The sequence below is a fragment of the Corvus moneduloides genome, chromosome 1, assembly GCF_009650955.1.
Source record: "Corvus moneduloides isolate bCorMon1 chromosome 1, bCorMon1.pri, whole genome shotgun sequence".
NCBI classification, from domain to species: Eukaryota; Metazoa; Chordata; class Aves; order Passeriformes; family Corvidae; genus Corvus; species Corvus moneduloides.
Window position 1 is genome coordinate 110,363,296 of NC_045476.1, and position 15,017 is coordinate 110,378,312.

At 40.0% G+C, this 15,017-nt stretch overlaps 1 protein-coding gene across 3 annotated transcripts in view; it reads right to left on the bottom strand.

The window, feature by feature from the left end:
- Positions 1-324: 324 nt before the first annotated feature.
- Positions 325-15,017, bottom strand: part of RALBP1 (ralA binding protein 1) — a 33,658-nt gene continuing 18,965 nt past the window's right edge. The window contains exons 1-10 of one of the 3 annotated variants that reach the window (XM_032122014.1): positions 9,831-9,947; positions 9,461-9,555; positions 8,739-9,197; positions 6,590-6,939; positions 5,000-5,161; positions 4,402-4,533; positions 3,784-3,891; positions 2,905-3,026; positions 2,374-2,497; positions 325-2,136 (exon numbers count right to left, since the gene is read on the bottom strand). In XM_032122014.1, coding sequence (XP_031977905.1) covers positions 1,873-2,136; positions 2,374-2,497; positions 2,905-3,026; positions 3,784-3,891; positions 4,402-4,533; positions 5,000-5,161; positions 6,590-6,939; positions 8,739-9,197; positions 9,461-9,479 — 1,740 coding nt within the window. In that variant the 5' untranslated portion in view covers positions 9,480-9,555; positions 9,831-9,947 and the 3' untranslated portion in view covers positions 325-1,872. Of the gene's footprint in view, positions 2,137-2,373; positions 2,498-2,904; positions 3,027-3,783; positions 3,892-4,401; positions 4,534-4,999; positions 5,162-6,589; positions 6,940-8,738; positions 9,198-9,460; positions 9,556-9,784; positions 9,948-15,017 lie in introns of those variants that run through there. The other 2 variants (XM_032122021.1, XM_032122006.1) reach the window with 2 other exon arrangements.

Below are 15,017 nucleotides of genomic sequence, written 5' to 3' on the forward strand. Positions count from 1 at the left end.
GGCATTGGGGTGAGGAAGCTGCTTCCGTGCTTGGGGCAGTCACACCCCTCTGAGGAAGAAGAGCAGGTGCCCTGCTCCAGCCCCACCTGCCTGGGCAGGGCTGAGGCACAGCACAATTCAAAGAACCATCTCTCAGGTGCTTTGACACCAAGTTTCTGGTTCAGGAGCTGAGCTGCTGCAGGGGCAGCAGTTCCACCTCCATTTCAGACCTCAGCGGTGATGCACTTCCAGTCATTTGTCATAGAAACTCCTCAGCTGCAGGCACCACCCCCCCAAGAAGAGTAACCGTGATTTGCATTATGAAACAGATGAAGGAGAAGCTACTTTCAAATGGCTGTTGAATTTATTTGCTTGATAAATACAATCCTAACAAAATAAAAGTTAACCAATATTAAGAGATTTGTCTGAAGAACATTAGAAAAATTCATGACAATTCAATAGGAATTAGTGTGAATTAAACAAACAAACAAAAAGTTTAAATATTGCCAGCAAATATAAAATGTATGTAACGAAGGCAAGGGAGAATGCTTTAGTTTACATTTTTAATCTGATCACATTTTCTGTGTTTATAAACTTTTTTCCAAATTTTAAAAAAATACTATGCTGTTTTTTTCTATAACATATCAAAGCATTATTTGTACAAAAATCAAATCATGGCCAATGATTCACAACAGTGCAATAGATAAAGAATACAACCACATCCAACAGGTGCTGAAAATAAATATCCAGATTAAAAAATAAGATAGCCTATATGCACTCTGTGGAGTTTCTGTCTATATATGGATTGAGGGGTGAGTCTCATGAGTGTATCCGAAACATTAAAGGGCCCTTAAATGCCAGTGTGGCTGGAGGATTTTGAAGGGTAGGAGCATTAAAAACAGCCAACCCAAAACCAAGTCCCAGGCCGTGGTGGTTGGTTTGTTAAATACCAACAAAAAAGAGGCTATTGCTGACCCCCTGGTGCCTCCCCTTGGCATCGTTCTTCGGGCTCATTTGGAATCACAAGTGACTGGCATTGGTGCAGGGGGAAATGCTGTATTGCTTGGTGAGGCAGATACATCCTAAGGACATAACCATTCCCATCCCTGCCTACAAGCAGTGGCTTTCTCCAAGAGATGGAAACATTTAAAACGGATGCAGACAAAGCTCTTGGCTACATGGCAGCAGTGTGAACAGGGCCTGTCTCAGACAGGTGTGATGAGGGTGGTTAATGATGAGTCAATGCGTTACCTACACTGCTAAAGGACGTGGACATTTCCATCATATGGGGACATAAATAACATCTCTCAAGTTTTTACACTTAGTACATCTCAGAACAGAAATGAAGCTTAAGGGCATGTCAGGTAAACACGATACCCCACAGTCTCCCACCATTTCAGCCAACCCAGAATAAATTTAAAGCTCCCTTGTATATAATCTGCATCAGAAAGGTATCAAAGGCACAAGCAAGAAGTGACTAGGTTAATAAGCAGAAATAATGGTGAATGAGGATGAACAGATCCACAAGGCAAATTATTAGTAAGTGTGGGTGGGTTTTGTTTGTTTACTGAAAATGAGATCTTCCAATTCTGCTCCAGTGAATGTAAATAATGATTTTGGTTTGAAATAAAACTTGTTACTGAATTACTTTAAATCACCTGAAGGAAACCAGTCTTGAAATAATCTGATACTAACTGGAAAACTCTCTGGCCTCTCCAAACTCACCTGAGTCGGATGAGTAGAAGCCACAACTATTAGAGACAAAAGTCTCCGGGGCTTAAAAGAAAAGTTTCTTTACAGAATGTACACAGCCACCACTAATTTGTGCAGTTTGACTCAAATTACAGTAATTTGCACAGTTCAGTTGATTTTATGCATAGCCAAGGAGCCAGATCAAATTGGAGTTTCTTTCCTGTCTTTACTTGGCGATGGCTTGACTTGCTGCTCCTTGCTTGCTTTTGGCTGCTCTTTGGCTGCTTTTGTCTCCAGGACAGTGTCTCTCTGCTGCTGAGAAATGCCCCCGCGCTTTTCCGGCTCCTCGTCCTCCTGCCCCTGCTGCTCGGATTTTGCGCGCTGCAGCAGGCGGAGCTGCACCCGCAGCTCGATGATGGCCTCACGCTCCTCGTGAATCGCTTGGTTCAGGTGATTGTTCTTGATCTTTTAAGGAGGGGAAACAAATGTCAGGGCTCCCTCTGACACAGCAGTGCTGTAGCTTGGGGGTATTTAGCACTGCTGGCCCGGACAGCAACAGGGACTTGCACACAGCAGAGATTTAAAACCAGAGTGTGTGGGTCACAAGCCTGGGCAACACTGATGCACACAACCAGTCTGCACCTGTGCCATCAAGTAGGCACCATGGGAGAGAACCAGGGAATGCTAAGAACCAAATCTTACCTCCAGTTCCTCATTCTGTCTCTGCAAATCCTCCAGGATGACCTGCAGCTCCTCCTCATCCTCACTCTCACTTTCACTCTCGGAAGAGTATTCCTCGGTTTCACTCCGGCCGTGCTGCTGGCGACTGAAAGACAAGGACAAATTCCTCTTTAAACACTTTGAGTCTGCCAGAACTGTGATAAGTAAGGGAGTTAACTTGCATCCCTGCAATCATCTGCCAATGGTTTAGAAAGCAAAATCAGACTTTCCTTTCAAAGCTTAATTTAATAAAGCAGTGATTTCCTAGGGGGATTTTTCTAGTGCACGGGGTCACGTTTCCTTTAGATCATAATTCCATTGTTAAAACAACAGAAAATATCCTGAAAGATTCAAATTTGTCGAGACTTCAATAAAAACAAGTGGCTTTCAACTCTGATGTTCACTGGGTGAGCTTTTAAATGTGGTTTAGAGTATTCTTTCAGCAAAGCATATTTGTACTTTTAATCCCAGCATGCTGTCCTGGCAGGGCTGTGCTGTGAATGTCCCCTTTACCTTTGTATTTCAGCTATTTCTGCTCGGAGCCGATCTATTTCTTCCTTCTCGGAGGCGATCTGTCTCCGCAGAAACTGCTCCATGGCCAGCAGCTCTTCTTGCTCTGTTAAAATCTCGTTCTCCTGCAATGATCAGTTAGTTCACTTAAAGCCTTGACTTTATTTCCTACAGGAACATACAGTAAGTATGAGATGATGCTGTTCTCTGAAATACTTTCAGTGGCAGTGGTTAGCATGTCTGCTTTGAACTCTGATCCATCACAACCTCAAAGCAAATAAAAAGTTCAAACCCAACACTGTCTGTTCTGAATCCTCAAGATAATCGCCATACTGAATAGTTGTGGAGATGACACACCAAATCCTGGCATGTTTGGCTGCCTTTCCTTAAATCACAGGGGGAAGCTCCGGCCAACCAGTAAAATAACCAGAAAAACTGAATTATATGGCTTTGAAAATGAATATAAGGAGGAAAATACAGAGGGGAGAAGATTAAAGCTACTGGGGGAAGCAAGAGAAGGCAAAAAAGCCAAAATAGTTGCCTTTTTTCCTTTGATCAGCAGGAAAGCAGTTAACAGTCCTGAACCTGGCTACATAGGGAAGTGCTGCTTTCTAAGTACATGAACAACAAACAAAGGCCACTTTTTTCTTTCACAGTGTCTCCTTCCTGCTGTTAACGAGAGTCTCCTCAGCTCTGGGCTCTCTCCTGCAGTCAGCATTCCTTCCCTGCTTCATTGTCCATTAAAACAAAACCTTGTGTTTTAATGGACAGAGACCCCTCTGAGCCTGCAATGTCCTCACTGCATTAGAAGGGACAAAGGAGTGTTCAATAGATCTAAAATATAAAATACCATCAGGCAAAAGGTAAGTGCCTGCCAGCTACCTGTGCAAGCAGAATGTTTATAACTTCTTCGTTCTCGTTCATTTCTTCTTTGGAGACATCCTCCTTTGAAAGGCTAGCAATTTCTTGTGCAATCTTCGTTTCACACTCCTGCCAGAGAAAGAAAACAATATTTAAAAGGACAGCTTCCCTGGTCACTGTATTTATTCTAAAAAAGATTTTTTTGAATGTATTATTTTCCAAATTTAGAACCACCATCACAGTTGTCCAACATGCAAATTTTGAGCATGGTCTGTCCCATCTGTGGGACATAAAAATAGTTTTAAAAACACTTTTCAAGTTTGTTAACCTCGAGTCTTCCAGTAATTCCTCTTGGTAGTCCAGGACTCAATGTTTTAAGCGAGAACATGCCCTGGCAAACTCTTAAGTTTTTCATCACACACACTTTTTTTTGTGAACAGCTGTGAAGATCTCCCTGTCCCTAGTGAAAGCCAGCTAAGCAGAAAACACAATTGTTCATCAGGCATGTACAGTTAAGATGAGAAAATCTGCAGCAAAGAAGACTGAAAGGTGGTTTGATCTAACTGGGTGCCTCTGCACTGTTACGAATTAGGGATCCATGATTTAGACGCCTGGCCAATAAACAGAAAAGTTACCCACCTGTCTCTTAGCTTCTCTTAGTTTCCTCTTAAGAGCTGTTAAGATTCTTTGCACCTCCCAGAGTCTCTCTTCTTTGGACAAGTCTTTTATCCCTGCCTGCAAGTCTCTGTGTAAACAGTTCAGAAGGAACTCCTAAAAAGATTTCCAAAGAAATTGTCTTTATTATATTGTACCAGGGCAGATTGAAAAGGAAGATCTTTTCGGCTTTGTAGCAACAGGCTGGGAGTTCTGGTTTTCAAACCTTGACGTGTCCATGAACAAGTGTTAACACACACCCAGCACGGATCCAGAGGCAGCTGAAGAGCAGCACTGAAGAAACCACCCTCCCTGATGTGCTCTCCTGACCTTCCTCCCACTACAAAAGTACAAACCTACATAGCAAAGCACTACATGGATGATGCAGCTATGAGCACAAGACTGTAACAACTTTCCACACATGAAAAAGGAAAGGAAATCATCAAGCTCTTCCCAGTGGTCTCCACTGACAGGATAATTGCAATGGAATTAAAGAGTATGTTACAAATTTAGGAGAATTTACTACTGAATGTATAAAAGCCAGGGCAAAGATAAACAGAAAAACACTCAAGTAATTGCCAACCTGTCGCCTGATTTCTTCTTTGATGCTCTCTTGAGTTTCTGGAAGTGCTGGCATTGTTGCCATATTTGACCAGCGAAGAGGTTTTGTCACCTGCTTGAGGGTCACATTCCCAAAGAACTCTTGAACATGTGTAAAAAACACATACAGGACACGGTTGCTGATCTGCAAAGGATGGGGAGACAGGATATTGGTTAAGATGATTCATTCACATAATCTTTATCTGTGAAGGACAGTGTTCTTCTCCAGAAACAGCAGCCTTTAGTACACCTTTCTGAGAGCCACAGTCATGCCAGTTTGTCTTTAGAGATTAAAATCTGCATTAAAAATTGTCTTTACTTTGAACAATGCAGTGCTGGCCTCAAGGAATCACTTCCCTGTCTCTCTTACCTGTGCATCCGAGGCATTTTCATACTGAACTCAGCATCTTCACACCTCTTAACCTACCAGAATTATTTCCATCACTGGTAGATGCAGAAATGCATTAAATCTCTTTGTACTCAGGTAAAAGTAGTTAGTAAGAGGGAACACCAACCCTACTGTGTTATGCCTGGTGGATGGCTATACCTTCTCTCTCCCCTCCTCCAACCTCAAAGTATTCTCTACAGCTTCCCTCTCAGATAACATAGTAGAAAAAAGTAGTATGAAAGCATCTTTCACTATATTCCTTGTTTGAAACAGAGACAGAAGCAAATATATTTATTTTGATACTCTATCTTCCATTAAAATTTTAAAAATTATCCTGAAACAAATATTAGAGTTCTGTCACTACCTGCACTTCAATTGCTAACATCTAGTTACCAACAAAACATGATTGGGCCTGCACTGTTTTACCCTAATTGTTACTTCTTTTCCTAGCTTGAGAGGTGTCTGGCACAGCAAAAGAGCCATGAATAACACCTGGCCCTTTTGCTACTGGGCCTCCACCTGGACTCTTAATTATAAATTCAGGCTTCTCTAACTTGCAGGGGTTTGCTCTAGAAGACCCACACACAATAATTGCCATGTTTTCATCATGCACAGGACTAATTCTGAGCTGTATTTAATTAAATATTTCCAAGATGTCTATTAAGGGATCAAGCAATCCAGAAACCACAAAATCTTACTGGAAAACCAAGTCAGTTGTTATTCTCCAGCCATTTGGCTGCAGACACCAAAGCCATTTTACCTAAGTCACTACAGCACCAGGAAGATGTATGTGCAGGACAGGGTTCATTAGCTTGATATTAAAATTAAGCAACAGTATCTTCACTAAATTATCACAGAATCAAAAGAGCACAGAAACTGTGTATCTGCATGAATTATTGAACAAATTCAACATTAAATTACTTCTGTTCATGATAGAATTGAAAGGCAGCAGTCTTTGTGACACTCTGATAATAACCCAAATATCAGACCCACAGTATGCAAGCCCGCATGCAGAAAGCCTTTTGTTCCCCTTTCCCAGCATTTTGGGTTCCTGAGGCATAAAGAGGAGCTGTGATTTAGCTAAACTGTATCAGACAATACCCAATTCCCACCTGCGAAAGGATTCCTACGGAAGTCTTTCTTGGGCTGCAGTTCTGCTCTAAGCATGCTGCATGGTGCACATACCTGGACAGTAGGGCTGAGCACTATAGAAATATTCTGGATGTTCATTTTTGTTTCCAGTTCCTTTGCAATAACATGGTCCATATGCACAATCAGCCAAGAAATCAGGAGATGGTTACACTCTGGCAGCTCTTTCAGCAGCCTCTGGCACTCCTGAACTTTCTCAGCTTCTGTGCTCTTTCCACAAGCGTCTTCAAAGCGGGGCATGAGCTCTTTGGTAAGCAGATTTTCAGGCAGTTCCCGCAGGTACTGTTTGAGCAAGCTGGCCACTGTATTGGGCTCATATTCTTCCAGGTTTGGAGATTCTTCACGATCATAGGCTGCCTTCAGCTCGTCAACTTTTGATTTTATTCCTTAAAATAGTTAGATCAAGAATTAAGAGAAATTTCGACTGTAAATGTCTAAATTTAAACTTCTTTTTTTTTTGAGATGCATTTATTTCATTTCTCCTTGCAATTTAAGCTAATTGAGAAACACCTTTTAAAAGTTTTCCACATGTAACAAAGTGAAAATCGTGACTCAAAATTACATGATCACTAGTTCTAAAAGCACTGATTACTCCTATGAAGCAAAACCACAGCACTGACAGAGCCCTGAATCAGAACTGGTGCCAGCATTCCCTTTCATCAAGGAACATAAAATAGCGTGAGGAAAGGTTGGGGAACTTAACATCAATTGAGTATTTGCATTAAGCTTCTTTCTGGCAGTTCAATTATCCATCCCTAAGCCAAGCAGCAAATATGTTATTAGTTCAGATACTGTGCAACAAGCTACCTATAGCAGCTTTCCTTTGTCAAAACAAACCCCACACTTTTTAGTTTCCAGATTTCCAGCTGGCCCTCCTCAGCAGAGGAATCTCACACAGGATTGTCAGTTTGAGGCACCGCATGAAAAAAAGTGTGTTCATGTAATTATTCAAGCCAGCCAAGATTTTCTACAAGGTGTTAGTATAACTCAGTGACATTCCAATCTTCCTAAACTTGGGGAAATTTCATTCTTGCAGCTCAAACACCCACTTGGGTTACACCAATTTGGTGCACAGCCCTGGCTTGGCTCATACTCTGTAAGCACAACTGGGCACACACAGCCCCTGGAAAATGCCAGGAAAACATGCTCAGTTTCATGGCCAAAATGAGCCATCACAACAGCTGCAGGCTGCTAAGCCATGGCAATGCTCTCCCTGAAGCTCTCAATTTAAACAATCCTACACGCACAAGAGGGAGCTGTTGCACTGGAGAACACCTACAAAGGCCACAGCAGAAGTTATTTAAGGAAAACACACCTGTGAAAATTCCCAACACATCGTGTCTGAAAAAACAAGCAACCAAAATGTTTCACTAGGCAGGATGAGGCAACTGCTTAAGGTGCTGCGGTATTTCTACACGCCTACCAAACACCATGCAGATGGACAGCATGAAGACAGCTAATGAAGCCTTTAGAATCATTTAATTACTGGTTTACAGTGCTGGGTAACTTGATTCAAAATGCTTTTCCTGAAATTCCTTTCCTCGCTTGTTCTTGTCCCCTCCAATGTACCCACAGAATTACTTACATGAGCTGCATTTCTGGTGCAGCTCACAAATAAAGGGACTGTTTTGTCTAACGTGACTAAAACTGAGGTTTCACTTATGTAAGCTGGTGTTACACAACTACCACAGTTAATTCGCTGCTCTTGCTAAGCTTAAACAGTAAAACTTGCATTTTCTGCTTATTAGCAAATTTGCTGAAAGAAAAGCTTTCAAGAAAAAAAATACACAATGGGAGTAACTGGAAAAAGCAACTTAGTTGGAAACATGAGCAATAAAATGGTTATAGCTCATCTTTGCTTTTGAAATCAGCTACCACTGTATTTTTAAAGCAGAAGAAAAAGAAGTCAAGTTGGCCATACTAACATGTTTTATTCATTGCTACCATCTCATGACAAAAGGCCTAAACAGGTGTGTTTTTACTGCCATTAAGCAGCACCACCACATTACCAATTTTTCTGGTACTTCAGACCTACATGTTTGCTTAAGTTTGGCTATCTGATTACCTTTTGGATAATTAATGGAGCTATAAACAGAGTATCAAGATGTTGGAAGTGATAAAATAATAAGAAAATTGCAAGTAAAGACCTTAGGAACCTGTGTGCATGTCAGTGTGCCCAGAGTACCTGAAACTCTGTAGATGCCTTCACATTTCATGCCATACTTCTCTACGTAATCTATACATTCACGGAAAACTGCTGGCAGGCGGATGCCATCATACATCATGGTCCTGTCTACTGCATCAGACAAAGGAATGCCAAACACGGGTCTGTGACTTGGAACATCCACTTGAGGTATCTCTGTCTCTTGAATTGGCTTTTTCTTTTTCTTCTTCTCTTTCCACTGTTTTACAACATCTGCTGCAGTTAAGTCTTTTGACTTTTTCTCTTTGTGTTTGTCTTCCTTATGTTTTTCTTCCTTGTGTTTTTCATCTTTGGGCTTCTCTTTTATTTTAAAATCCTTTTCCTTCTTTTTGGAAAAGCTGGGTTTCTTGAAGACATGTATTCCCTTGGACCGCTTCAACTTGGAAGGACTTTCAGCTTCATCACCAGAACTGTCCTCTTGAAACGCAGCATAACCTTCCGCTGTTGGGCAAAGCAGGAAAAGGGAAGGGGACAGCTGTAAGTCTGTTTACTTTCCAGATAGCAACAACAAGAAGTTGCACGTAAGGAGGAGAGAGAAGAAGCAACACAAATTTAAAAACAGTGCCTGTCTGGCTCCTCAGAAGGTTTTTTTTAAGTTGTTATACACTCGAGTGGACAAGGATTAAATCAAGTTGCATAATTACATCAAAGATAAGCCACAGATCTCCTGAACCATCTAAACAATGAATAGTTTATATACTTACTCATAATGGCAATGTCCATCTTATGGGCTAGATTCCCATCTAATAGTCAAGGAAATGCAAAATAAAAACAACTGTCTGGCAACTTCTCTATGTTCCTGTAATCAACAGTATAAGAGTTGCTGTTAAGGATCATCTACTGCATACACAAAAGTCTAACAAATTTCAATTAAAAACAAACTAAACTCCAGCCACTTAAAGCCCCAATCCTTTTCCAGAATACTATGAGTTTAAAGACAAGTATGAAGTTATTAAAGTTTCAGCCTCAAATAAAATACAAAAAAATCCACCCCAAACCAAAACCAAAAAAGCACTAGCACACTTAACTTTTCACTAGATGAAGAACACAATTCCAGTAACACTAGCACAATACCTGCCCATGAAGGTGCAGATTTGCCTTAAAAAGCACATTGGGAGAGATTCAAACAAGTCCCTGGGCTGAGCACATTGTTCCAGCAGCAAAACTCCAAGTGCCGTCTAAAACATGCACTGGGTGCTTTTAAGTCACTACGCCTCTGCAGCCAGCCCTGCCTCACCTTCAGGCAAGAACACAAAAGTCTTTAAAGGTGGATTACAAAAAAACCCCAACCAACACACCAACAAAAAAACAACCCACAAACAAACCCAGCAACATGCAATCCAACACAACTTCCAAGTCCACTAATTGTAATTTTACATAGACAGTACCCCATGTAAGAAAGGTAAGGCTGAAACCTGGTCAACAAAGGTGACATCTGACATGCCACCTGCACCAGCCAGGTCCCCCAAGGCAGTGGGCAGTAAGCCCCTATTGTAACAGACCCTTTGAGGCTCCTTCACTACCTACATGCAGAGCCTCTGCTTGTGTGAGGCAGCACTGACAGTCGAGTGCTCTTGCTGCCTGAATAGTTTTGGGTAAATGAAAATTGCCCCCTTAGATAATATGAGAGCACATCATGCACGAGACTATAGGCTATAATTTTTTCCAAGTGAAAAATCTGCAGAAGAATCAGGGAACATTCCATCTTTTATCCTTCCAATTCTGAACTATACCAGACTGCAGAGCTTCTCAGCATTATTTCAGCACATACAAGAACTGTCTCTAATTTGAAGCCTTGACTGCTCTGTAGAAGATAGCTTTTAACAGTCAAACAAATATAAGAAATGTAATAAGCATGGAACTATCATAAAATAATTACAATTGTTGGATCAGCTCAGCCTTTGCAGCTGGGACTCTTCCCTAGGACTGCCAGCCACACACTTTCATAAAAGACTGAAAAAGACTGTTTAGCTGTTCCTGTCCTAGTGGATTTTAATATAAAAATGCAAACATTAACTAGAGGACAACCAGCAGCCAGGTCTCCTCCTCCCTGCTTACTGGCTATGTCATTTACTAGTTTTTGTAAAGTAAACCCAGAAATGGGTAAGGAAACCTGCAGTGCATAAACCAAGGATTCAAATCTCACTCTGGAACAGAAGGAACTGCAGATGCACCAGCTACAGGACAAAGGAGGAGCACACATCTCCACTGTGTTTTATGAGAAAGAGACAGGGCCAGCACTAAGGTTCAAGACAGAATTCAGAGGTGTAATTTCCAAATTAGCCAGATCTTTCCCAGACAGAGCTCAGAACAATGTGCCCTCAGTCTTTCCTGCTGGGTAGTTGTGACAGCTCCCCGTCACACAGCATGGGGTTCCCACATGCACACCAGGAAGTGTCAGCACTGGGACCCAAGCTGGAAGGTCGGTGCCACCAACAGAGCCCTGCTCACATGTCCCAACACTCCACACTGCAACACAAGCCCCAGTGCTTTCCTAGATCTGTGGCACTGTAACGCCAGCAAGAGAACATTACTGAAACTGGTATTTCTTGAATTCACGAGAAGACATGAAGGAGCAAGTTTAATACAAACCCAGCCTTTTAAAATTTGTCTCAGTAACATAAGTTGACAAAGTTTAGAAATATATACTAATACACAATCACACAGAGAGGGTTCATACCAGGAGAGGGTTTGCATGTCTCTCAAGAATAGCCTGATTTTCTTTACTATATTTTTGGTTATAAAATTGCTGTATCCCTTTCACCAGTGATACAATATATTGAAATATAAACAACTTAAATTTACACAGAAGAAAAACTTCCAAAAGTGCTTGACAAATCAGGTAATTTTCAATATGGAAAGAGTATTATCTAGGGTTTAGTAAACTGGTATTTCTGTTCACAGTCTCCTCAAGACTTCCAGTACTAATAGTCCCCATTTCCCCATCACTCTTTGTCAGTGACATTTTCCTCCATCTATATGAGAACAGTACTACTGTAATAAATACTCCAATTTCACCAGCATAATGACACAGTATAATCTACCAGTTCCTTTTGTTAGACCTTCCTTCCATAAGCATGCCTTTATTGCAGTTACTTTAAATGTAATGCTTCAAGTATAGCCCTTATCTTACTGAGAATTATGAAAAACCCTTATAAAAATAATAATAATAGAAGAATTTTCCTGTGTTACTCTGGAAAAATCTAGTTTACAGACTTATAATCTTTGTCATGCAGTGAGGCCACTGTTTCTATCAGTCTGCATACTTGGGAATACTTCTCCTGCATTCTCACAGCAAAGCCATGAAGTCATGCCATAGTATTTATTGTTAACTCCAAGGGTGGCATTATGCAGAACTGCCACTTATCAAACCTACTGCAGGGGACATTTTGTCCATCAGGTCTCTGATGGGTTTTTAAGTAATTTATAACTCTACAGCTGATTTCCCAAGGGAAATCTGCAGCATCTGTAATTAATTCACTGAAAGAAAACATGGATGGCTTTTACATATGAAAGAATTAGTAGGTCAAATATGACTGAAGTGCAATGCAAGCATTAGTTACCTAATGCCAATCTGTCAGAGGGATTGCCATCAGATTGTACAGCACTTCTAAATAAAACTAAGACACATGAATGCACAATGAACTTGGGTAAATGGCTTCTACTTCCTCTCCTTGCCCACAAGATGCATTTTTATTATCAACAGAAACTTCTACCTTACAGACATTACCAACACTCACTATCCAACTTTCAATTAGATCAGTTTGTCTTCAGCATTCATTTGATTCACTGATGTGAGCACAGCACTCCCAAACAAATTCTGCATTCAGATTACTCTGTAGCACTGTGCCAGCAGAGCAAATGAAGCTGAAATAAGAAATTTGTCTTACTTTATTCTGATTTAAAATAATCACTGGCATTGAAAGGCAGACTTTAAAACTACCTGCAAATGGTGCTTTGCTAGATAAATACACAGTGGTATATAGAGATACACAGTGATTTGTCAGCAGAACAGGATGTAGCAACACATCCTATTTATCCCAAAGATAAACCCTGATATGAAGAGCCTCTGATCTTTATCAGCATAGAAAATTCTAATAACCTCTTAGTCTGTAGATCTGAAAACTGTATTCAGAGCTTCTCCACACACCAGATCAGTAAAAATAATGTTTTGTTTATATCAGCCCTGATCTACATTCCAAAAGAACATACAGGACCCCATGCCCAACACGTTAAGGATCTGGTCTTCAAAAATATTTCCTGAAATTTTCAGAAGAGTTCATACCAATGATACTACTATCTTTTCACGTGATAGTTTAGTACAATTCAAACAATTCTCCATTTTTCCAAGAATTATATAAAGAAAATCAAGATTATTCTAAACAAAAAAAATCCTAGATGCATATGGAACCCATCCTGTCCAACAGCATCAATCTCAGAAGTAAAATCACTAAGCAGAGTAAGATCTACTACATACAGACTCTTTATCTACAGAAATTCTAATGAGTAGAAGAGCTTCTTCAGAAGTATTTCCTTGTAACGTTTTTCTTCTGCAAGGAACTGCATATTTTATGGCTTTATCAACACGTGATTAGTGACAGGTGGTTAAACATTTTCAAAAATCAATTACAGTGGTTGCTGTCTCAGGTAATCCATTACTGCTTAACACAGATCCATCTTTGCTCTCCTGCTATCACAGGACAAGTTCTGTTTGAGTCAGGGAACAGATCTGGTTTAAAACTATGCCAGTAAAAAGAAAATTCATTTTAATCCCTAGTAAATCCCCTAATCTAACTCACTCTACAGCCAACCAACACCCAGTCTATCACAGAATAGTGGAGAATAAAAATTAGTGGCTGAAACATTTTTCCAGGAGCTGAATTCCACATAAAAAACAATATTCCACTGAATTTTCCATTAACTCAAAACATTTTTAGCACTTTTCCCCAGAATAATTGCTGTGTATTATTAGGTTACTGCCACTAACATGAAAAAAAGCAAATCATTAAATAACTGTATCAATATTAAAAATACAGGAAAAGATATTTTGCTAGCATACAAAAATGCTTTTTTGATATAGGTGATAATAATGAAGCTAAGAGTGCATTACTCTTGCAGAAATTATTTACCTGAAAAACAAAACTGAATAACTTTGGGATATTTAACCTTCCCTTCCCTGCTGCTCTTCAAGCACTTCTGAAGTTTACATTTAGAGTATTACCAAAATAACTCAAGATTTTTGTGGGATTAAACTTGGATACAGTTTCAGGTGTTAGGATGACCATGTCATTAATTCACTAATATTGCAAGCTCAACAAACACTCTGTCATAATGTAATGTCAACTTGTTGTTTTTTTTTTTCACTGACGGGTTGAGTTATATTTGTTTATACCCCAAACTGCATGATCATGGCAGGTTGTGCACTGCTCAAAACCAAAGCAGGTAGCCAGAAAAAATGAAACAATCTGAAGACATACAACAGAATTTTAAAAGAGAAATAAAATGAAGAATCAAAAGTATAGGAGGAATAAAAAAGGCCAGATCTGGAAGGAAAACTCTTAAAATCAACCATGATAAGCAACAGTACAGAACACTTGTAATTTAGACAGGTAAAATGTCTGTTGAGGGCATATTTATAATACTGATTATTTTTGGACTATATGAGATATACTGAAAGCTTGGTATGTAAATTACTCTTCTGTTTGACTGGCAATTATACGACAGACATGTATTAGGGCCAAGAAATGCTGAATGCCGTTTACATTAGCACTGGAAGAGATGATTTGGTTCTTCCCATGTTTTGCATTTTTGTGTTCTTTGAGGATTTTTTCATACCTTTAAAGTTTCCTTTAAGTAACAAAAATTGCTTTACATCAGCTATAAAATGTGTTGCAATTCTTCTGGAAGAAAACAGTCGCAGTGCTGATGTGCACAGACCTGTGTCGATTTGCTGAAGCAGCATTTTTCCTCCTAAACAACAGCCTTCAGCTACACTATCACCATGAGACATCCTGAATTCCATACAAAGAAACCCACACAATGCATAACGTTGGCCTCTACCAGTTGCAGACTTAGAGGTGTGCAATGCAGAGCTCTAACAGAAAGCTGGACAGTAAAAAAGCAACTACTGTTAGCCTGAATTTAGACCTATCCAATCAATACCAAATTTTCATTGCCAATCCAGTAATCTATATTAGATCAATAATGTTTACATTACAGAAAATCACTAAGGAATCACTTTTCTTAAGACCTGTAGGAATT